Consider the following 24,896-nt stretch of genomic DNA (forward strand, 5'->3'; position numbering starts at 1 on the left):
GATAACTAATAAAGTAAGAGACGTTTCTTACAAGATTCTTTACAGATGTTATCATTGTAATAGTCTTATTTCTAAATATGCAATTAATGTATAAAATAAGTGTAGCTTTTGTGAATTGGAAAATTAGACTATAGGGCATTTATTTTCTGATTGTTTTCATAGCGAAATATTTTTGGCAGATATGAAAATATACATTAGCGATAAAATGGGTAAACCTGTAAGCATTACCAAATGTTATCTTTTTTTATTTTACATACATGCGAAGTGACTGTCAATACATTCATTTTATTTTTTTCATTTTCTTTGGGAAAATGTTACATCCATTAAGAGAAGTTTAATAAAACGTTTCAATATTTTTCTAATCTATTTAGAATATTATTTATCATCCCTGAAAGGTATAAATAGCATTTTGTCAAAAAACTGTCCACAGTATTTGTCAAAATGATTTGTGATTTTTGTATATTGTTTGGTTTTGTACAATGTTCGTGTGATGTAATAACTCATATATATATATATATGTATTACAATGTATACAATAAAAACTGTAAGTGTCTGTATGCTAATATATAATCATATCTGAATTATATTTTGAACGTCAATAACAGTAAACGTGTAACATACAAAGCCATTGCTTAAATAAAGGTTGTCTTTTTACTCCAGTAAAGAGCGTTCCGATGTAGATTGTCCCACTTCCCAACCCGTTGGTTTGTTTCCGGAAGTTCGACTGTTTTTAATGGATGCTTTTTGTGTTGCCTGTCTAGCTAAGTAGCATGCCAACTATCATAGCCTTACTTTCTCTCCATACATCTGGTATTTATATTTATTAGAATAGCCTCATATACAGTAAGTACTACAGCTTATATCTCAAAATGGTAAAACAATTGCAATAGGACAGTTATTGGGGGAGGCAAAAGCGGTTTAGTTACCAGTATATTTTCTGCTAAGGTTAGCTAATGAGCTAGCTTCATATCATTTTGATAGACTGAATCGTAACACTGACCAACCTGAACAAAAGTAGGTAATCTTTACGATCTCATAACTGTAGCTAGCTACACGTAGACAGTTTGCCATGATGTCTGAAGCCATCGTAACCTTCCAGTCTCAGCTCTCCGGGGTCATGGAGACGGTCCTAAAGTCAGCCATATACGAGATCACCAGGCTGGTGGAGGATAGTTTCCTGGAAGAGGTGTTCCGGAACCGGGAGCAGGTCGAGTCGCTGAAGAAGCGGCTGCAGTGGTCGGAGAACAGTCGCAAGGAGAGGGATAGAGAGGGAGGCCAGAGGGGGAAGTGTGCGGACTGTGGGAGAGCTGACGTGGAGACAAGCTCTGGAACCTCACAGACAGGTGAGTAGTGAGAGACTTGTAAAGACATATCTACTCAACAAAAATATAAACGCAACCTGCAACAATTTCAAAGTTATTGCTGAGTTACAGTAAACAGAAGGAAATCCGTTAATTGAAATCAATTCATTAGGCACTAATCTATGGATTTCACAGGACTGGGAATACAGATATGCATCTGTTGGTAACAGATATCATTATAAAAAGGTAGTGGCATGGATCAGAAAACCAGTCAGTATCTGGTGTGACCACCATTTGCCTCATGCAGTGCGATACTCCTCCTTCACATAGAGTTAATCAGGCTGTTGATTGTGGCCTGTGGAATGTTGTCCCACTCCTCAGAAAATGGCTGCGCAAATTTTCAGAATATTGGTAGGAAATGGAACACAATGTCGTACACACGCCGATCCAGAGCATCCCAAACATGCTCAATGGGTGGCAGATCTGAGTGTGCAGGTCATGAAAGAACTGGGATATTTTCAGCTTCCAGTAATTGTGTACAGATCCTTGCGACATGGGGCCAAGCATTATCATGCTGAAACATGAGGTGATGGCGGCGGATGAATGGCGCAACAGTGGACCTCAGAATCTCATCACGGTATCTCTGCATTCAAATTGCCATCGATAAAATGCAATTGTGTTCGTAGTGTCCGTAGCTTATGCCTGCCAATACCATAACCCCACCGCCACCATGGGGCACTCTGTTCACAACGTTGACATCAGCCAAACGCTCACCCACACAACGACATCCACGCTGTCTGCCATCTGCCCAGTACAGTTGAAAGAGTATGGTTCTCCAGTGTGCCAGTGGCCATCGAATGGGAGCATTTGCCCATTGAAGTTTGTTACGATGCCGAACTGCAGTCAGGTCAAGACCCTGGTGAGGACGACGAGCACGCAGATGAGATTCCCTGAGATGGTTTCTGACAATTTGTTCAGAAATTCTTCGATTGTGCATACCCACAGTTTCATCAGCTCAGAGTGCCTGGTCTGTGGTTGTGAGGCTGGTTGGACGTACTGCCAAATAAAATAAAAAAATGGCATATGGTAGAGAAATTAACATTACATTTATCTGGCGACAGCTCTGGTGGACATTCCTGGCATGCCAATCTGTGGCACTGTGTGACAAAACTCCAGATTTTAGTGGCCTTTTATTGTCCCCAACACAATGTGCACTTATGTAATGATCATGCTGTTTAATCAGCTTCTTGATATGCCACACCTGTCAGGTGGAAATGCTCACTATCAGCGACCGTTTTGTAAGTATGGAATATCACCTGGTCATAGAAGGATCAGGTGTTCCTAATGTTTTTGTACTTTCAGTGTATATATGAAGGAGTCACTAGTGGGGCTGCTGTAATGTTTAGCATCCATAATTTGGTGATCACTGACCAGACAGTTGAATTGGTGGTGGCATCTTAATAAACATGTTTCCTTTCCTTTATCTGATGTGAGGAGACTCCATTATTCACACTGTTTCTTTCCTTTCCTTTTACTACTTCTTCTTCGTGTGTTTTTCCGGCAGACTAGATTGCTGCCGGTCGGAGTGCAGATTGCAGATTTTGATCACAAAAAAAAGGGAAACGAGGAAGGGGAATATCTTAAATTGCACCACCATCTAACCCTGCACCTATACACTATCTTCAGAAACCCACCACCCCATCCCACTACTTTGGCTCTAAAAGATCCTACACCTGGCGGTCGGCCTGGGAGGATGGGGTGGTATCCTTGGGCTATCCTCTACTCTTTTCACTGCCTCAGCATAGGAAACATTTTGTCCCTTTTGAACTCTGGCAATCTCAACCCGTCTCTCTCACAGGGCACTTGGGATCCCCAGCTGCATGGGTGTCCCCAGAGTTGACACAGTGTTTCTCTATCCCTTTGTTACACTGTCTGACTACACCCTCCAGCACACTTCTGAGATTGTGGACGGTCCCTTCTACACACTGCTGCAATATCCAAATCCTTGACACCTAAAGCACCATAGCATGTTCGGAACATGGGCCCTTACAGAATATCAAATATAACCTAACCTGACCTTTATCAGGTAGAAACTCTGTTTCACCATTGCCATCGGGTCTACAACTCACCAAACGGCGGGCGTCACAAATACTAGGAGTATTCCTTTTCATCTGATCCACCTCTACTGGTCACTCCTTTGAGTGGTGTCCTGCTCCAGAGAGCAAAGTACGACACAAGTTGAAACGTGTGATGTGCAGCACCCCCTGCCTTTGGGCGGAGGAAGCACAAAAACTCAAAACATTTCAACTTCTCGGATCTGTCACATATGTAACCGCTCCCAGTTTGTCCTTTACCCAACCTGACACAACACACGGGTCGGCCGCTCCTACCGGTCCAAAATCATCTCTGAATGTCTACCACACCTGTAGTCACAGGTACTTCACCCTGGTCTGGCTCAACTTCAGAGCGCCTACTTCACCCTGGTCTGGCTCAACTTCAGAGCGCCTACTTCACCCTGGTCTGGCTCAACTTCAGAGCGCCTACGTCACCCTGGTCTGGCTCAACTTCAGAGCACTACTTCACCCTGGTCTGGCTCAACTTCAGAGCACTACTTCACCCTGGTCTGGCTCAACTTCAGAGCACTACTTCACCCTGGTCTGGCTCAACTTCAGAGCGCCTACGTCACCCTGGTCTGGCTCAACTTCAGAGCACTACTTCACCCTGGTCTGGCTCAACTTCAGAGCACTACTTCACCCTGGTCTGGCTCAACTTCAGAGCACTACTTCACCCTGGTCTGGCTCAACTTCAGAGCACTACTTCACCCTGGTCTGGCTCAACTTCAGAGCACTACTTCACCCTGGTCTGGCTCAACTTCAGAGCACTACTTCACCCTGGTCTGGCTCAACTTCAGAGCACTACTTCACCCTGGTCTGGCTCAACTTCAGAGCACTACTTCACCCTGGTCTGGCTCAACTTCAGAGCACTACTTCACCCTGGTCTGGCTCAACTTCAGAGCACTCACTACTGCTGACTGACTCATGGTTCTCAAAAGAACAAGTACATTTATAGGTACTTTTACTTGGTTTCTATTCTGGAGACATTTTTACACTTACCCGTCATCGCACTCTGATCTGCTCAGTCTGTTGTTTCAATCTAGGCCCGTTCCTTTGACTTGAAATGAAATGTTCTCTTTGTTTACCTGTGGCCAGGTGTGGAGAGGGGGTGTGGCCTGAAGCAGGAGAAGGTATCAGGGGAGGAGTGGACCAGCTGTGGGGGCGTGGCCGGGGAAACAACCTTCCATGACCTGGAGGAGGCTGAGGCCACCAGCCCTAGGAAAATCTCTGAGGTAAGTAGGGGACTGAATAAACACCAGTGTTATAGAACCTTCAGATAAAAATGTACTGTGCAGAACAGATTAGAACTGATTGTCAGGAAGAATAGGGGACCATCATGTCAGCTCTGTTCAGTCACTGTCAGTTTATCCATCATTTAGTCAGAATCGACTCATTAATTTCCTCTTCCAGTCCACAGAGGTCGGAGGTCAGAAGCTGGACAGTCTGCTGAAAGAGGAGCCTCTCCACAACACTGAGCTACGGGAGAGATGGGAGTTCTGCTTGGACGGTCAGTTGAGGAGTTTACAACAAACATAACAGAAAATAGCCAACCTTTATGATGATGAGAATGATAAGGAGAGTAGCTTCTAATACATTGTCATTGGTATTATATCAAGGCAACTTGAAACTTTAAGTTCAAATTGAGTGTTAGTTACTCTACTACAGTTTCTACTATTGCCAATGCCTCATGTCTCCTGTGTTCTTCAGGGGCCGACGGTTCGGACGTCTCGGGGCCCAGTAAGAGTTTCAGTGAGCAAGCACTGCAGCAGTGCCAGGCTGACTGGGGATCTGTTCTAGACCAGGGGCCTAAACCTCCGGGCCCCGAGGGAGACGCAGGGGATCCCACCGACCCGCTCTACCGCCCTCGTTACAGCATGAAAGAACTGGTGGGCGGCTTTGAAAAGTCTGGTTGCGACGGAAGTGGTGGTGGCGGCCATCTTGCAGACATAGAAGGGCTGGATAGGTTTCCTGGTTCTCCGTCTCGTCTGGGGGCGATGAGCTACGGAGCTCTGGGTCACTACCAGGTGGACCTGGGAGGGTCTGAGGGGGGAGACCATCACCATCGCTCCCACATGCCTGACCCCCATCAGAGCCAGAGGGAGCAGGTGGGGTCGCCAACGCCATCCCCCCACCCAGAGGTGGGAGAACGGAACTGCCTGTTGATAAACGAGGAGGGGTACCTGCAGGACTCCAGCGTCTTGTACCCTGAACACGGTGTCCCAGAGTCAGGTAGTAGAGCCGGCCACAGGGGGCTAACCTCCATCCACTCTGGAAGCTCAGCCCACAACAACAACACAGAGAGCCTGTATGATGCCGCTGACGACTTTGGACACTCTTTAAACCTCAGAGATCGTTCACAAGAGCAGGTAACAGGAAGAGTGAGAGGAGGGGGGAGGTGTCACGCCTGCAATCAATGCACCAAGACCTTCCCAGACTCCGTTTCTCTCAAGGCCCACAAGCAGAAACACGAAATGGGTAGAGGGTTGAGCACAGAGTCAGGGTCTGGACCTCAATACTCGCGCACCCAGTGCGGAAAGACCTTCACCCAGGCCTGCAACCTCAAGGTCCACCAGCGGGTCCACCAGGCAGAGGGACTTCACCTCTGCAGCCAATGCGGCAAGGGCTTCACCTCCTTCTCCGACCTGAAGAGGCACAAGTGCAGCCAGACCACAGACAAGCCCTACTGCTGCTCCATCTGTGGGAACAAGTTCAATCGGCTCTGGAACCTCAAGCTGCATCAGCGCATTCACACACAGGAGAAACCTCACCGCTGCACTATGTGTGACAAGCGCTTCACACGGGCAGACAATTTGAAGGTGCACCAGCGTATCCACACTGGGGAGAGACCGTACTGCTGCGCTGTATGTGGACTCCGCTTCAAACAACTGGACCATCTGAAGTCACACCAGCGCAAACACAGGCCGGATCTCCTGAAATGAATTTGTTTAAAAAAATATATACAGTACCAATCAAAAGTTTGGACATGCCTACTCATTCAAGGGTTTTATTTATTTGTACTATTTTCTACATTGTAGAATTATAGTGAAGACATCAAAACTATGAAATAACACATATAGAAGCTTCAACTGAAATGCTTTTCCAGCAGTCTTGAATGAGATCCCACATATGCTGAGCACTTGTTGGCTGTTTTTCCTTCACTCTGCGGTCCAACTCATCCCAAACCGTCTCAATTGCGTTGACGTCAGGTGATTGTGGAGGTAAGGTTATCTGATGCAGCATTCCAACACTTTCCTTCTTGGTCAAATAGCCCTTACGCAGCCTGGAGGTGTGTTGGATCATTATCCTTTTGAAAAACAAATGATAGTCCCACTAAGCGCAAACCAGATGTGATGGCTTATCGCTGCAGAATGCTGTGGTAGCCATGCTGGTTAAGTGTGTCTTGAATTCAAAATAAATCACATACAGTGTCACCAGCAAAGCACCATCACACCACTTTCTTCATGCTTTACGTGGGAACCACTCACGTGGAGATCATCCGTTCACCTACTCTGCGTCTCACGAAGACGGACAGATTTCCACCGTTCTAATGTCCATTTTTTTGTGTTTCTTGGCCCAAAAGTCTTCTTATTGGTGTCCTTTAGTAGTGGTTTCTTTGCAGCAATTCGACCATGAAGACCTGATTTACACAGTCTCCTCTGAACAGTTGATGTTGAGATGTGTCAGTTACTTGAACTCTGTGAAGCATTTATTTGGGCTGCGATTTCTGAGGCTGGCAACTCTAATGAACCTATCCTTTGAAGCAGATGTAACTCTGGGTCTTCCTTTCCTGTGGCGGTCCTCATGAGAGACAGTTTCATCATAGGGCTTGATGGTTTTTGCGACTGCACTTGAAGAAACTTTCAAAGTTCTTGAAATGTGCCGAATTGACTGACCTTCATGTCTTAAAGTAATGATGAACGGTCGTTCCTCTTTGCTTATTTGAGCTGTTCTTGCCATAATATGGACTTGGTCTTTTACCAAATAGGGCTATCTTCTGTATACCCCCCTACCTTGTCACAACACAGCTGATTGGTTCAAATGCATTAAGAAGGAAAGAAATTCCACAAATTCACTTTTAACAAGGCACACCTGTTAATTGAAATGCATTCCAGGTGACTATCCCATGAAGCTGGTTGAGAGAATGCTGATAGTGTGCAAAGCTGTCATCATTGTAAAGGGTGGCTACGTTGAATCTCAAAGGTAACATACCTTTTGTTTTGTTTAACACTTTTTTTGGTTGCTACATGATTACATATGTGTTTTTTCATAGTTTTGATGTCTTCATCATTATTCTAAAATGTAGACAATAGTAAAAATAAAGAAAAACCCTTGAATGAGAATGTTGTGTCGTTGACTATCATTAAATGTGAAGACTGTATATTATCAAATCAATTCTGTGTCATTTAATTTCGCGATTAAACTAAACATGTAACTTTAATTAACTAGGAAGTCGGGGTACCACGAGAACATGTTTAGAGTTTCAATTTCCGGAATATAACTCTTCAGATATTTTCATATCTTATCAAAACAGTTGCTTATTAATTAATTTTGACCTCATCAGTCTCATTACTGAACATCGCAAACCTTTGGATATCTGCACGAACCCTAGCATAGAATCATGAATAAGCGATATATACATTTGGCTTAATTATTTATTTACTAAGTAACTTAATCAATCACAGAATTACATAAACACACACAAATAGTTCATACATTGGTTACTAGATGATACAAAGAAAAAGTCCCTAGCGGACAAAACTGATATGGCGGCTTGTTAGACTAAGGAAAGGGGTGGGGACCGCTCAAGAGCGGGAAACTCATAGGATAACTGCACTCATAGAAATTGCTAATACTTTGAACATGAACAACCGCTCATTCTAAAATAAATAGCAATTTACATATTTCTGAGTGTATGTTTTGTTCTTTAGTTTGTAGATTTCATTGCCATTTCAATGTGGGAATGATCTCCATGTTCTCTGGTCTTGTCCTTTGGGAGAGCTGTAGTTCTTAACCTCACTAGGGTATGTGGGACGGTAGCATCCCACCTCGTCAACAGTCACTGAAACTGCAGGGCGCCAAATTCAAAACAACAGAAATCCCATAATTAAAATTCCTCAAACATACAAGTATTTTAAACCATTTTAAAGATACACTTGTTGTAAATCCAGCCACAGTGTCCGATTTCAAAAAGGCTTTACGATGAAAGTACACCAAACGATTGTTAGGTCAGAGCCAAGTCACAGAAAAACACAGCCATTTTTCCAGCCAAAGAGAGGAGACACAAAAAGCAAAAATAGAGAGAAATTCATCACTAGCCTTTGATGATCTTCATCAGATGACACTCAAAGAACTTTATGTTACACAATACATGTATGTTTTGTTTTGGTGAAGTTCATATTTATATCCGAAAATCTGAGTTTACATTGGCGCGTTATATTCAGTAGTTCCAAAACATCCGGTGATTTTTGTGGAGAGCCAGATCAATTTACAGAAATACTTATAATAAACCTTGCTAAAAGATACAACTGTTATGCATGGAATTTTAGATCGACTTCTCCTTAATGCAACCGCTGTGTCAGATTTTTTTTAAACTTTACGGAAAAAGCACACCATGCAATAATCTGAGTACAGCGCTCAGAGCCCAAACAACCCAAACAGATATCCGCCATGTTGTGTAGTCAACAGAAGTCAGAAATAGCATTATAAATATTCACTTACCTTTGATGATGTTCATCAGAATGCACTCCCAGGAATCCCAGTTCCACAATAAATGTTTGTTTTGTTCGATAATGTCCATCATTTCTGTCCAAATACCTCCTTTTTGTTCGCGTGTTTAGCCCAGTAATCAAAATTCATGAGGCATGATCACTAGGTGCAGACAAAGTCAAAAAGTTTGGTTATAGTCCGTCGAAACATGTCAAACGATGTATAGAATCAATCTTTAGGATGTTTTTAAGATAAATCTTCAACAATGTTCCAACTGGAGAATTCCTTTGTCTTCAGAAATGCGATAGAACAGAGCTAACTATCACGTGAACGCGCATGGTCAGCTCATGGCTCTCTGGCAGACCTCTGACTCAATCCCCTCTCATTTGCCCCGTTTCACAGTAGAAGCATTAAGCAAGGTTCTAAAGACTGCTGACATCTAGTGGAAGCTTTAGGAAGTGCAACATGACCCCATAGACACTGTATTCGGTTTTTGCCTGCCATATGAGTTCTGTTATACTCAAAGACATCATTCAATCAGAGTGTTTTCTATCCAAATCTACTAATTATATGCATATTCTAGCTTTTATGGCTGAGTAGCAGGCAGTTTAATTTGGCATGCTTTTCATCCAAAATTCCCAATGCTGCACCCTACCCTAGAGAAGTTAACCAGTTCAACATGTAGCTACCGCCTCATGTTTTCTGATCTAATGTACATTTTGTCGGAAGTGGTTTTATACTCTGTAGAAAAGGGGAGGTTCCATGACGCTGTTTCATGGCTGTGCTCACCGGGGCTTGGCCACTGACTAGTTAAACTTTATATGAAAACCCATACTCTCATTTAGAAGGCTAACATCACATTTCATCTTTTCACAAATAGATGAATATGTAATCATATACGTTTCACAACATTTAGATGTAAACCCCATAATTGAGAAGTATACGCAACCAAAGACACAGTAATGTGTGTTTCCTGTCCTTCATGAGATCACCAAATGAAACACACTCGACATGACTGTCCCTTAAGTGTCCATGGACCATTCCCACATTCTCAAAAATATAAATATTGTTTAATTCTCCCATTTTGGGGATTAGGATGTTTGGCAAGGATATTGTATTTGTTCTCTGTAGGCTCTCCCTTCATATTCCGAGTTTCTATCAGGAATTTATGACCGTTGTAAAACCTGATGTGGGAGAGAGAGTGAGAGGGGGAGCCACGATATACACCCAAAAGGGCCATGTCATGACAGTCCTCCTCTGGTGGGTTCAATCTTGTGATTATCCTGCAAGTTGCAAACCAACATAAAAATAATGACCACGTGATGTCCTGGTTGCAGTCCCCTTCTGGTGGTTGAACTTGGTAGGCTCTCTGAGAGCGGAGCAGTCCACCACAAGGATGGGCGGTGGATGTCCAGTTGGTGATCACCGTTGCAGTCCCCCTCTTGTGGTTGACCCGGGTAGGATTTCTGCAAATGGAGCAGGCCACCACAAGGATGGGCGGTGGATGTCTGGTTGGTGATCACCGTTGCAGTCCCCCTCTTGTGGTTGACCCGGGTAGGATTTCTGCAAATGGAGCAGGCCACCACAAGGATGGGCGGTGGATGTCCAGTTGGGGATCACCGTTGCAGTCACCCTCTTGTGGTTGACCCGGGTAGGATTTCTGCAAATGGAGCAGTCCACTGGGCGGTGGATGTCTGGTTGGTGATCGCCGTTGCAGTCCCCCTCTTGTGGTTGACCCGGGTAGGATTTCTGCAAATGGAGCAGGCCACCACAAGGATGGGCAGCGGCTGTCCGGATTGGGATCGTCGTTCCCGACTCGTCGTCCAGGTTGGTGGATCTAGGCAGTAACTTAGGCAGATGTTAACAATGCACACACACTTATGAAATACATCATGACATTTCTTCCCAAATGAACGGTGTTGTGGCACTAAGCGATGGTTGTATGGGGAACTTGTTTATGACTCTATCACTTCCTAAGTGTCAATGGAAATAAAACTAAAATAGTTTAATTTTACTACACGTCAATCTGTCTTACACCATTGAAGGAGTCCCTTTCATAGCTATGTTATCTATGGAGGAGCTAACATCACGACGGAAGTACTCTCTAAGCACTCAATCAGTCATACGCAGTGTGATCATGGTTCATGACTTCTAATAACTTTCCTCCTGAAGGAATGGATGGTTCTATTTATTAGTGGCATGTGTGTTAACCATCAGAAGACTGTTCTGGCGATTCCTAATATCTTGTCCAATATCCTGTCTACTCCTCTCTGTTCTCATGGGAAAGTTTACAACTAAATTTGTTTTCTGCTCTGGCGGCCTCGTACAGTGTTGCACATAGTCTTAAACACCCTGCCCCCCCATCGGCCTCGATGAGGCTCATCATGGGTCTGGGCTAGCATTCCCCCCCTTCATGTCTCGGGACCCCCCCACCAGAGGTTGGTATTGGTGTCCGAGGCACAAAGGACAAGTTTGGATCCTATGTACGAGTTGTCAGCTTCCCCGTTGTTATGAGAATGGCTGTAACCTTTCAACCAAATCTCCTGGTGTTTGTGCTTCAAAACGCCTAGTGGCTGTCAAAGCTTGTCAGTCACCACAGTGTACGCGTGGCAACTTCTTCAGTACCTGCAAACTGAGACAAGGATATCTGATGTGTATCATCGGAAGCAGAGTACACTCTGCGAGTCGATGTTTTACTTGCTGAGACAGAAGTGCCGAAGGGCCAGAGAAGTTCAACTCAACTACAGTATTACATCAAGGAGGAGGGAAGTTGCTCATTCACAGAGACTTCTGGCTCAAAATCATGAAAAGAATGGTCAATCAGGTTTGCTGATTGAATGTGTCGAGATATCGTAATATCTCCTTGGGTCGGATTCTACACCAAGAGATTTCTAAACGTCTTTTTACCAAGGGGTGCTTTTGACAGATACCCCCTCGTGGATGACTGCATTGCAACCTGCGTTAAGGGAAGAAAGCGTGGTCATTAGAGAAGGCACTGTGACCTGTGACCATACATGGTTGGTTTTCCAATCCATCAGTGGGAGTAACCGATCCATCAAGTCTACTCCAAGTAGCAGGGGTTCAGATTCAAGGCTGGTAACATACACAGCGTGAACAAGCGATACGTCCTGGAAGTCTAGTTTCAGCATGATTCTCAATGTGAGAGGTGAGGTAGTCTGAGTGAAACCTCAAAGTGTAGTATCACATCGTTCCACTTTTAACCAATGTTTAGTTGGCTTCAAAGCCATTTTGAGATCATTGAACAATGGTGAGTGATATTGTCGTGGTCGAATCAATTAGCACATGACAAGTTATGCAGTCCTCCAGGACTGTTTCCAGGTATGGTCGTTTAGAGTCACGTTTAGTGGACACATTCCCCACAAAGGGGAGTGGTCATTCGCCACAGCGTGATGTGCCATTTCTGTTCAAGGTGAAAACAGATTGACTTCTGATTTTGAGTGGGCTTTGTTTTAGTGAAGCTTTTGACCTTTTTCTTCGTAACCTTTGTATCAGAGTCTATAGACACAGCCTGTGGGCTTGTTTCTTGATCGAGCAGGCCCTGGATAGGGTCTCGAGTGAGAGCGGGAGAAATTAGATGTTTAACTTGCTACGGGTGTTAATTCTTGCGGACCTGGTGCCCGGTAATTCCCCGTCTAGTCCTTGTGACTTATCTTTTACCCTTTTCTCAAAATAATTATTGCTTTAGTTCTTCACAAAGTGGTGCTTCTAAGAACATTGGTCTACTTTTTGATCGTCCTTTAACCCTTTGTTACCCTTGTGCTCTGACACTTTGTTTTGGTTGGGTGCAGGAACGTAGTGAACAGGTCGATTGTAGCGGTAGTCGTTTCGATGGCGACGCACTTTACAGTTATTTCGACCGCGGTGGTTATTGGATTCATCGTAGAAACCGTTGTTGTGCGTCGTCTCTCAATGCTCCATTACCTGATAATGCACCCTCTAACTGGAGTGAGTGCTCCTGGTCAAACTTCAAAACCGAGTTGTCAGGGCTCTTGGCGTGGCGAGCTTTTGATTCCTCAAAAGCTGTGCTTCAAGCTCTCTGAGTTATAAGATAGGCAAGCAAGGTGGGATACATGTTAAACAGAAACATTTGTTTGAATGGTAACAGCTCTTCCATTCCTGTTTCGGTGAGTAGGCCAAATTAAGCTGAAAGAAGCATATGACAGTAAGCTTGTGGGTGTTCTTTCTGAGCTTGATTTATAGTGTTAGCCAGTGAGATATCGTGTTTGCGAGTCGCAGAACCACTGAATTCTAATTTCAAAGCTGTGGCAAGTTTAGCGTAGTCGTTTAGCACGTGTCGCTGTTGTAGACAAATGAACCTCGACGTTCACTTCAACAGGTAAACCCTGTCAGAACCCGTAGCGTTCGGGTAGCCATTCAATGCGTCCGATATGTCAGCTACGAACGTCTCAGTATCGTTTGGCTGACCTGGAACAGGGTCAAAGGTGGGGAAATTCTTGATGAGTTTGTCAAGGCGTTCTGCGCCAAGAGGGCGGAGAGAGTTGGCTTCACCCTGTGGGGAAATTGGGGGCGAAAGGCCAAGAGGAGAAGCTTGGCGCCACATTATTCAGTGCTAAATGGCCAAGAGAAGAACACTGAGGGACACAGGAGGGAGGCAAAGTCTGAAACCTACGATCGTCTTCACTCCTCTGAGTGCCGGGCTACGGTTGCTTGGTTGGGTAGTGACGTTGTAGACTGTTCTGGAATTCAACCAGATTGTACCTAAGGATGGTATTCTGCTGCATTGCAGAGTCCACTTGAGCGCTTAGAGTACTGATATTGGACACATGAGTGTTGCACTTGCTCCTTTTGGTCTCATACTTATCTGTCAGGGTTTGCAGATAGAGTTCTTGAGTACAGAGCGAGAGATTCAGTGATGAGATTTCCTCCGCTAGTCTAGAAATCACTATTTCCAACTTCATCACCTGAGTTCTCTCATCATTCATTAGGTCAGCAACTTCAAAGAGTTCTGCTGATTTGTCATCCAACTTAGTCATTGTGTTCACTAATTGGTTGTCTTTGGTCTGCAGAATTTGGAGTAGAACAATGTTACCCTGAATAACATTCAACAAAACTGCCTGCATGTTATCTCCTGTTAGTAGATTACCCGTCAGATTTATCTAGTTTGGCGTGGACATCGTCGTATTTAGTTTGGGATAAATCGAGTTGTTCCTGTAGAAAACGATTTTGTTCCTATAGAAGGCGATTTTGTTGAAGAGTTTGTGCTCGTTCGTCGTCATAAGTTTTAGCAATTACATTTAATGGTTCAGTTTTCAAACGCAGTTCCATAGCTATCAGAATGTTTGCTTTTCTGCTTTTGTCATTAGTTTCCCAGTCCTCTCCACCTGTCCCTTTGTCTATCGTTTCCTGCTCGTGCTTCGGCTGAGAACTGTGGTATTGGACCAATGCCAATCTTGGATGGCAAGACATCAGGGCTAAACTGGAAAAGACCTGCGCCCGATGGTTGATTTTGGAGAGAGTTTGTAGTGATTTCTACTGTTTTTCCGCTAATGGCATAGTTAGGGTTGGTATCGCTGCTGAGGTCAGAAGTCAATCCTTTCTGAGTGTTCACTAATTAGCGGGGGAGTGGGGACCAACCCTCTTATAGCTTGCAAAATATTTGAAAAAATTGAGAAGACTGTTACTATTTTTTTCAAAGTGTGGGTTTGGAATTCGTTGGAAGCTGCAAAAAACGATTGAATCTATTTGTAGACGTTAATGAACCATCACTACTGTATCCGTAATGTGGTAGTTGAACGTGAATTAATTTGCAAAAGCAAATGTAATTGATTAATCGATGATAATGATTAATGTTCCAGCAGCATACCACCCTGCATATCACTGCTGGCTTGCTTCTGATGCTAAGCAGGGTTGGTCCTGATCAGTTCCTGGATGGGAGACCAGATACTGTTGGAAGGCCAGTAGGAGGCACTCTTTCCTCTGGTATAAAAAAAATATCCCAATTCCCCAGGGCAGTGCTGAAAGACGGCACTCTTACACTGCACTGTGTAGAGTGCCGTCTTTCGGATGGGACGTTAAACGGGTGTACTGACTCTCGATGAGGTCATTAAAAGATCCCATGGCACTTATCGTAACCCAGGTGTCCTGGCTAAATTCCCAATGTGGCCCTCAAACCATCATGGTCACCTAATAATCCCCAGTTTACAATTGGCTCATTAATCCCCCTCCTCTCCCCTGTAACTATTCCCCAGGTCGTTGCTGCAAATGAGAACGTGTTCTCAGTCAACTTACCTGGTAAAATAACGGATAAATAAAATAATAAATAATCATACCTGGATAGGCTATCTGGGAATTAAACTTTGATTAACCTGAAAGTGTTGCTTCTTATTAAATTGAATGAGGAAATGGTATCCAATCAACTGAGATTGTCTGGATTATCATAAGTGTAACCAGTAGTTCAAATGTTAGGGTATATTCACCATTAGGGTCACTTATTCCTAAGGCCAAAGCCACATGGGATTCCCGCGAAGGTGGGACTTCCGTCACAACTTCACATATAAAATTACAATCGAGTTCATGCACACTTATTAAAGATACTTGCTATGTAACTTCCTGTTGAATGCAGAATGAGAAAGAGCTCGGTTTTGTTTGTTTGGAAAGTTTGTTATTTGAAAGTGTATTGGAAAGTTCTTGGTAGCGACCTACCTTCATCGTTAGGATCCCGCGATGCAGTTGGCATCATCAGTTGCTGGCTTGTCTCTTTCCAGTGATCCTGCCAACCAAGGACGGGTCTGTGGAGCTATTTGGCGTCGCAGCTAGCTTAGCTGATAGCTAGCAGCGTTCACTTGAATGCAGCATGACAAAGACCAAAGCCAGCGGGAGTACTGTTGAAGAGAGTGGTGTCTCTCTATCACACGTAAAGGATCTTTTAAAGGAACAAAAAGAGACCTACAAGCAGTTGTTACAACAACAAGAAAATAGTTTCAAGTGTTTTGTCCAAATACTCGTGGATTCTACTAATAAAATAATGGACAACTTGACCAGAAAGGTCCAGGACCTGAAGAACAGTCTGCAGTTCTCCCAGGGTCAGCTCGATGAGTTGAACGAGGATGAGGAGAACGGCAAGATGACAGCAATCTGTAAGTCATTGAGAGAGGACATCAGTTCTGTGTGTGAATCCATCTTAACAATGACAGATAAATCAAGGCAGAACAACATGGTTGTGGACGGAATTGCAGAATCTCCACATGAGATTTGGACAGAGTCTGAGGACAAAGTGAGGAAAATGACCTCTTTGAAATTTTAGATGGACCACAGGAAGATTCAGGTTGAGTGCGCCCACAGGACTGGAAAACCCACCACCGGCCCAGGTGACAGGCCCAGGCCGATAGTGGTCAAGGTCCTGAGATTCAAGGACAAGGTAGCTGTTCTGGAAAGAGCCAAGAACCAGAGAGGAACGTACATCTTCCTTAATGAGGACTATCCTGAAGCAGTGTGCCAGAAGAGGAAAGAACTGATCCCAGCAATGAAAGCTGCAAGAGTGCGTGGGGACATTGCGTACATCCGCTATGACAGGCTCACTGTCCACCCTCCCTCCCAGAAGCCTAGAAGGGATGAGAGAGCCAAGCCTATGGTTCAAAGCCTCAACCCCGCAGTGTGTGGGCACCTGACGGGACACCGCCAGGTGCCCAGGTACGCAACAACATCTACCACACTGACCCTCAACACGGGGACCCCTCAGGGCCCCGTCAGGCACCTTCCTCTGACACGGCCTGGTATAGAGGTCCTGAATGGCAAAAAGTTTGGCCCCAGTGATGTACTGGGCCGTATGCACTACCCTCTGTAATGCCTTGCGGTCGGAGGCCGAGCAGTTGCCATATCAGGTGGTGATGCAACCAGTCAGGATGGTCTCGATGCTGCATCTGTATAACTTTTTGAGGATCTGAGGACCCATGCCAAATCTTTTCAGTCACCTGAGGGGGAATAGGCGTTGTCGTGGCCCGTCGATGAGAATGGGGGCGTGCTCGGTCCTTTTTCTGTAGTCCACAATCATCTCCTTTGTCTTGATCATGTTGAGGGAGAGCTTGTTGTCCTGGCACCACACTGCCAGGTCTCTGACCTCCTCCCTATAGGCTGTCTCATTATTGTCAGTGATCAGGCCTACCTCTGGTGTGTCGTCGGCAAACTTAGTGATGGTGTTGGAGTCATGTCTTAACCCAAAATAGGTTTACTCCAAAATCGGCATTGTTTTAAAAATGGAATGTAGGCAAAGAAATGAGAACCAACAAGTAATCCACAAGTAAAACGTACACGGTTTCACAGAAATGCTCAGTGAAGGTAAATGTTTGAAATTAGCAGAATTATGGCTGATTTAAGATGAACACTTAAACCATGTTACTTTATTTGTGACATATGCACTTACTATAGTCATTTATTCATTAACGTTACACTGCCTTGTAGTCTACCTTTTTTGGTATTTTGTACCAGTTTACATCTTTTGAGAAAGGCGAGGTCTTCAGGCTACAGAAGAAGGCAAAACATGTATTAATAATGATAATTGATTGGGCTTACATAGCACTTTTCTAGACACCCAAAGCTCTTCACAGCTTAAGGGGGAACACACCATCCTAACCTTATTGTATTGTCCCATCCACCTCCCTCTTTGGAGGACAAGTATTTGTTTATTTATTTTTTACAGATATTTTGTTTAATAGACATTATTCATACACTTAACATACACGTTACTGATAGGAATACAGTTTGATAAGCACAGTACACCTACAATGGTACTCATCATGACGTGCTCTGGAAATAAGTGCCGTTGGATCTTTAGTGACCACATAGTTAGGCCACCCGTTTAAAGTCCCACTTTCTTCAATTTCATTGAGAAACGTGCCATCACTGTGCCTTCCTCAGGGTGAGGCATCACAGTGATGCCGAAACGTTGGTAAATACCCATTAAATTGCTGGGAGATTACACATGGAGTGTGCGACATTCATTATTTTGACAGTTAGTACAGTATTAAAAGGACGTTTTTTGTAAAAGTGTATGGTATAAATTACAATGATCTGTCTTTGAACTTACTGCCATTTCAGCAGCAGTTTTCTCTTTGGCTTTTGTTTGTCCGTCTTTCCCCTGGTGCCATTCAGACGTCTTTGTGCCCACATCTTGAAACGGAACACCTTTGAATGGGAGACTTTTACACACCCAACTCAGGGTTTTTTTTTTCCTGCCAAAGGCTGTGCATCTGTCTGGTCGGGATTGAGTAGTTTGGCCTTCTGACTTTGTGTTTGTGGTAACTATATTATTGTTTCGAATATAATGGACAGGATTGATCAGAACATGGCTTCAGTTTTCACTAGTTATCACAGCCACAAATTCTAAATTATTATGATTTTTTTTGTGGTCGACTGGTGTTCTATAAATACATTTTTAAATTGTATTCACAGGAATGTCCCTGTATTGATGTGTAATATTGTTATTATTGTTGCAATAAAAAATAAAAATAAGTAAGATGGCGGAAGTGGACGCTGAGTTCGAATCAAGCAGCGCGTCGATCAAAGTTGGTGAAGATGAATGTTCTGAATGGATAACAGTAGTGTCGAACTGGAACAGAAAGGAAATGGTCTAAAATTGGAGTGGAGGACACGTGTGTGGATGATATTGAATCGCTTCTTGTTGGGATGCGTTTGTTAAGTAAGGATGTATATGTGGGAGACCCGTTTGAGGTGTAACAAATTGTGAAGTAGGCCTATGAGTGGTCTTATTATGATTATCTGTATTTATGAAGAACAGAGGAAGATTGCAGTGGGCCTCAAATGAATCCGGGCAACATACATTTTGTGCTTTAAACTTCGGGTGACGACAGATGTTCAGGTTGAATACCTGAAGAGAATTCCTGGTGCGGTTGGTGCCCAGCGTCTGACCCGCTGGGTGAATGGAGAAAACGAAAAAGGTCTGTCGGTACTGTGGTTTTTTGATAAAGAACACCTACCTATGCATGTGAAGCTTGCTTATGTAAGATGTGCTGTAAGAGCTTTCATCCCCCAAACCACTGCAGTCTACGAATTGTAAAGGATTTGGCCATGTTTCAACGGTGTGTAGAAGGATGGTGTTGCAATTGTGGTGGGGATCATGATCCCGAGTGCCCTGCATACAGGGTGAAGGAGATTGAGGTTGCAAAAGGTATCAATCTCCTATGAGGAGGTAATTAAAATACTTGAGAACAGTTGATGCTCCTGGAGATATGATAGTGGAAGCACCACAGCCTGTAGTAAATGTGTGTTGCCAGTCAAAAGATGCTGTGTGTGGGGAAAAAGGTGGATTTTGTGGCGTTCATTGCCACAGTTATAAACTGTGCTGCTCAAATCTCAAAGAAGTCTAAGAAACTGGACATTATTGTGGCTGCTGCAGAAACGTTTGTTGGACTTAACGATTTTACCTCTATTATATTTTTTATGTTTGGTAGTTTGTTACGCTTTTGGGGAATTATGTTTCCATCCCGCACAGTAGGTGGCGGGATACAGATTAAATTGTACATTCGCCAATATACCATAGAAGAAGATTATTTATATGCGTGTGTGTGTGGGTTGAAGATGGCCGCCGCTAACATGGCGAAAGAAGGTTTTGAAACCCAGTTCGCCTCTGTTATGGAGAAGGTGCTGAAGACGGCAGTCATGGAGACAACGCAACTTTTCGAAACAACTATTGAGGAGCTGCGATTCGAAATATGCAGAATAAAAGAAGAGAACGAGGACCTCAGATCGAGGCTTCGATCCCCTGAAAATGTGAAGAAATCGACGGGTGAAAGTGAAAGACAAACCGCAGAGCCTGGACCGAGTCAAAGAACATCACTTATCGGCAAACGTGACATTGGTGTCCAATGTGGTGAGTAGAAACCGGGTTATTTGTTCCCTCCAAACAGTTTGTTTTGAGTTTAAAATTAGTAGATATTGTACAAATTCAGGTAGGTCCCTCCCGTTTCGTTTGCTCCCTTTCAAGAAACGTTTTGCAACAGAATCGGTGGAATGAATACACCTTTGGACAAGCTAGCTAAGCTACGTTCAAGTGATCACACATCCTGATAGCTAGCTATTCAGCTGAGCATATGAAGGCTCAAAGTTGAGAATATTTAACAAAACTGCTTCATGTACCTATGTTTAATTTGTATAGAGTACAATATTAAACAGAACATGTTTGAGAGGTGTAGCCTATATTATGCATTCATAAATTACTGATAACCTTAATAATGCTAGTCACTTTACAACACAGGATGTTGTCATGTCATCACCTGGTTTGTCATCTTCACCTCTACATTTCCTCATCTCCTAACCACTGTCTCTCCTAATCTGGTATTTCCAGTTCTGACAGTGCAAGCTTTGCCTCTGTCTGTGGAACAGCACCTGCGCGAGGAGGACCTGCACCGTGGGGCCTACGACAAGGAGGACAACCCACAGATGGCCTTTGTACTGATAAAACAGGAGGTGGACTGGGTAAGACGAGGCTTCAAGCCTGAGTCCCAGATCTGTGGGTGCTGTCTTGCCAATTAATCTACCTCTATACTCAACCTGTTGTCAACCCCAGTGAAAAGAAAAACCTTAACACTGCTCTCCCTAGAATCACTTGTGTATTTAAGTGTACATATTGACCTCACAGCCTTCATCAGAGTTTTTGTTGACCCTATTGTGGTTGTCTTTGCCCATTCACCCCCCCCCCCCCCAGGAGGCAGACTATTCTGATGACTACTCCCCCGGGTACATACTGCTAAAGCAGGAGGGGGGAGAGCCCCCGACTCTGGTCCGCAGACAACCTCTCAGAGAGTTACCAGGCAGAGGTAGGAACTAGGGAGACATGCATCTTATTACAATGTATTAAACAGTATTGGGTTGAGAACCAGGCTCTAATAATATCTATAATAATCTCTCCACTGTTATTCTGTCTTTTTTTCTTTCTGTTTCTCCCTTACAACTTTCTCCATCCTGTCAATCTCCCTCCCTCTGTAGCCCTGGTCCCACCTGGAGCCGTCAGGGCCCTGGTCAACCGTTACACCCAGGAAAGGCCTCCCACCACCCAGCCTACCTCAGCAGAGGCCCCCCTCCAGGGAGAACCAGACGCCCAGGAGACCCCCCAGGCTCTCAGCCCATCCCAGCCCAGGACCAGAGAGTTTACCAGTGGCAGTGCAGGCCAGGCCCCTGGAGCAGAACAGCAGTCACTGGTAATACCAGCAGCAGAGTCTCCAACATTACACCTGACAGCATCTTCTCAATCAGCAGCCACTATCCAATCTACAACAACTGTCCTGTCTACTGTAATGGCCCAGTCCACGGTAACTACTCTGTCAAAAGAAACTGTCCAAACGACCACGGCGGTCCAGTCGACTGTTGCGGTGAAGTCGACAGCAGCATCGTCAGATCGCCCGCCACTTGTCATCTCCGGGTTACCCAGAACCCCTCTTCAGAATACACAGCCCAGCCCCGTACCCCCTCGTCCATCCCCATCTCCTCGACCATCACCAGCACAGTCCCACACAGACATTCTACCTGTAGCTCGTCCAATAGCAGTGCCCTCAACACAACCAGCTAGGCCTACAGCTGTACCTGATGGACCACCGGCCGCACCACCAACACAAGCGCTACCGCCTACAGTTTTGGAGAAGTCGGATGTTGCCACGGCAACTCCGCCAACACCGGTCCAGTCCGCTCAGTTGCTAACTTTGTCTGAAGAACTTGCAGGCCCCTCTGAGAAGCAGGTGTCCTTGGTCACTGAGCATGTGCAACCGTCCCCCACTCTGCCATCACCGAAGTCCCCTGTTGTCCTAGAGAGGACGTCAGATGAAACCCCTGTACAGCTGTCAGCCCCTGCTGTAACCACACCCTCTGGCCCCTGTCAGATGTTTATGACACAGTTTTCAGCTCAGTTGTCAGTAGCACCCTTAGTACGCTCCCCACCTAGGGTGGAGGAAAAAGAGGAGGAGGAAGATGAGGGGGAGAGGCTTTCCCCCCTCTCTGCCACGTCTATGGAAGCTGTGATGACCAGGTCTGTTGCTACGGAGACGACCCCCGTCGGTGAGAAAAAGGAGGAGATTGTTGTCCATTTAGGCGGCAAGCGAAAGTCAAGTCGACGTGAAGCGCTCCTCTCCGGTCTCCGCCTCCGCTTAAGGCCCCGCCCCCAGGACAGCACGCCATCTCCAGTGGTTGCTAAGAAACCCAGAGGAGAGAGAACCGCCCCTCTAGACCACGACTACTCAAAGGTGATGGAGGACGGAGAAGAAAAGTCCAGGGAATCACACGTTGACCAGGATGTAGTAGAGGACACAGCTAACGGTGAGATGGCTGACGACAAGTCTAGTGGACAAGGAAGTAGTAACCACATCATCAGTGAGGAAGAGGGAGGAGCTAACACTGATGTGACCTCTCTGACCAGACAATCACCTATTGGTGGAGGTGTTGGTGTGTCCAAATCCAAGAAGAGAAGCATGACCTGGGTGCAGGCTCAGAGAGGTTTGGCCCTAGCCCAGGCTAAGAGGAGTAGGTCGAAAGTCACTAAGACCTCACAGCAAGGTCAGAGGTCAGAGCTTAGAGGTCTGGTCACACAGACATCGTTTCTGCCTTCCACTCCACAGCGCCGCCGGTCGTACAGCCCCAGCCCTCATGCTGCGTCTACCTCAAGCCTCAGCCCACGCCGCACCAGCCCGCGTTGCACCAGCCCTCACGGTACCCCCAGTCCACACCAGGCTACGGGGGCGAATGTGAACCCTTCTCCTACCACCCCTCCTCACCCACAGCCTCACCAGTTCAAGGTAATTTCTGCCACCCCTCGTCGTGGCAGACCTCGCTCGGCGGCCGCGGCGTTATTGAATTTGAAACGTTCTCCCTCCACCCCTCAACCTATCCCCTTCATTGTCACCGTCAGCCCTCACTCCGGATTCAAAAAGTCCCCACCATGCACGCTGACATTCCAGCAGGCGCAGCGGTATCGCAAGTCACAACCGATGTGGTCGCCGCCAGGACCGTTCCAGCTCCAACAGTCTCCCAAGTCTCCACGGAAACGTTTTACCAAGAACCAGTGTGCAGACTGCGGTCGCGTACTGAGCAGCGCCGCTGCTTTAGAGAGCCACGCCTCCCTCCACACGGGGAAGCGCCCGTTCGCCTGCTCTGCCTGCGGCAAGGACTTCCCCAACCTCAAGGGCCTCAACCGCCACGCCCGCGTCCACGGTGAACAGCGTGGCCACCAGTGTCCGAAGTGCGACAAGACCTTTGTCTACCGCTTCGGCCTGACCAAGCACGAGCAAATGGTCCACAGCGGCGTGCGCCCGTTCATCTGCCCGATCTGTGACAAACGCTTCGTCATTCGGCGCGACATGGAGACGCATCTCCGCGTTCACACTGGAGAGAAACCATTTGCCTGCTCCCTCTGTGTGAAGCGGTTCAAGAGGCGTGTGGAGCTGAATGTTCACCTGAGGTGGCACAACGGGGAGAAGAGACACTGGTGCTCGTACTGCGGGAAGGGCTTTCTGGATTACAATAATCTGAAGAGGCACAAATTTGTCCACACTGGGGAGAAACCTTACACCTGCTCTGAGTGTGGCAAGCACTTCAAACAGACTGGCCATCTGAAGAAACACCTGAAGACAATACACAAAGACAGATAGAGAGGACAGGGGACGAGCCTTTAATGGCACCCTATTCCCTATATAGTGCACTACTTTGGACTAGAAATATAGCACTATATAGGGAATAGGGTGCCAGATGGTGATGAGGGAATAGTTCTGTTTGCTGTGAATTTGCTTTTGTTTGGAAGAATCATGCTGCGAGAGAATGTAGCAAACTGTTAAAGAAAAATGTTGAATTTGAGTTGATTAATTTAATTAAAACTAATTCTGGTTGTCATTTGTTTTTCATTCTATTTATTAGGAAAGTTAGAATCCTAAAACCAAATTTACATTTAGGTGTACTGTGTTCATGTCACACATCATGCTTTAAAAAAAAAAAATGTTCTGCGGGTTTGAAGTTGTTGCTTTAAAATGTGTTTATTCCGTTTTATTTGTACTTAAATCTGGTCTGGTAAAGGAAGTTCCACTTGAACAACCGTCGAAGTCGTAATGTTTCTTGTGGAGGGGGTTGTTACATTTCACTACTGACCTTTTACATTTCCTCCAAAACTTGACAACAAATCCATTTGACAATTACAAACTTATTAATGCGGATAATGTCGCTAGTTTTATCATATAGCCAATGTTAAGCAAACAAGCTAATTTTATTATTAGTAAAGTTAGCTAGCAATCAAGCTAGCTAAAATCTTATTGGTTGAATAATTGGTCAGACTTGAATATGGGGCATTCATGTGCTTGTGGGAAGTTGTAAGTCTGCCATGATCGTGTTTAAGTGCTTTTGAAATGTTTGGTAGGTTGGTATGATCATTATGACAGACGATTCCTAGACCGTCTAATCTAAGGCAGGGTTTCCCCAAACTTTTCCCTCTCAGCCTTAAGTGTCCCGCTTGCATCGCCTCATTCGGTAACTGTTGAGGTGGCGCAATCGGATAAGACGCTTGAGGAGGGTGGTCACGTGTGTTTGAGAGTTCCCGAGTTCAAAACCGGTATGGGCCGAATCAGGAGGATGTGGTACTCGCTTAGCAAGCAGCGTGACGTCCTTTACACTATGGCAAAAAACAAAACGTGAGGACAGAGTTTGGGAACTCCTGATATAAAAGGCATACATTATTATTCAAAACATGGTTAGGTTTCCAACAGATTATATTTTCAATGTCCTTATTAATAAACAATTGATCATAACA

At 45.1% G+C, this 24,896-nt stretch overlaps 2 protein-coding genes across 5 annotated transcripts; both read left to right on the plus strand.

Moving 5' to 3' along the window:
- Positions 1-696: 696 nt before the first annotated feature.
- Positions 697-6,478, plus strand: LOC118936441 (zinc finger protein 180-like). Of its 3 annotated transcripts, none has more exons than XM_036954161.1 (5): positions 697-1,014; positions 1,100-1,343; positions 4,511-4,647; positions 4,826-4,922; positions 5,123-6,478. In XM_036954161.1, the coding sequence occupies exons 2-5, from the start codon at positions 1,118-1,120 to the stop codon at positions 6,352-6,354; spliced, it is 1,692 nt and encodes a 563-aa protein (XP_036810056.1). In that variant the 5' UTR covers positions 697-1,014; positions 1,100-1,117; the 3' UTR covers positions 6,355-6,478. The 3 variants fall into 3 exon arrangements, with proteins under 3 accessions (XP_036810056.1, XP_036810055.1, XP_036810057.1); XM_036954162.1 differs by having other exon boundaries at positions 714-843; XM_036954160.1 differs by having other exon boundaries at positions 697-1,343.
- A 12,085-nt stretch (positions 6,479-18,563) lies between these two features.
- On the plus strand, positions 18,564-24,896 carry LOC110497247 (zinc finger protein 777). 2 transcript variants are annotated; one of them, XM_036954164.1, is made up of 5 exons: positions 18,564-19,056; positions 19,697-19,988; positions 20,463-20,593; positions 20,823-20,934; positions 21,104-24,896. In XM_036954164.1, exons 1-5 carry the CDS (start codon positions 19,039-19,041, stop codon positions 23,749-23,751), a joined length of 3,201 nt encoding a protein of 1,066 aa, XP_036810059.1. In that variant the 5' UTR covers positions 18,564-19,038; the 3' UTR covers positions 23,752-24,896. The 2 variants fall into 2 exon arrangements, with proteins under 2 accessions (XP_036810059.1, XP_021428930.2); XM_021573255.2 differs by having other exon boundaries at positions 18,565-19,988.

Source organism: Oncorhynchus mykiss, chromosome 19 (assembly GCF_013265735.2).
Source record: "Oncorhynchus mykiss isolate Arlee chromosome 19, USDA_OmykA_1.1, whole genome shotgun sequence".
NCBI lineage: Eukaryota > Metazoa > Chordata > Actinopteri > Salmoniformes > Salmonidae > Oncorhynchus > Oncorhynchus mykiss.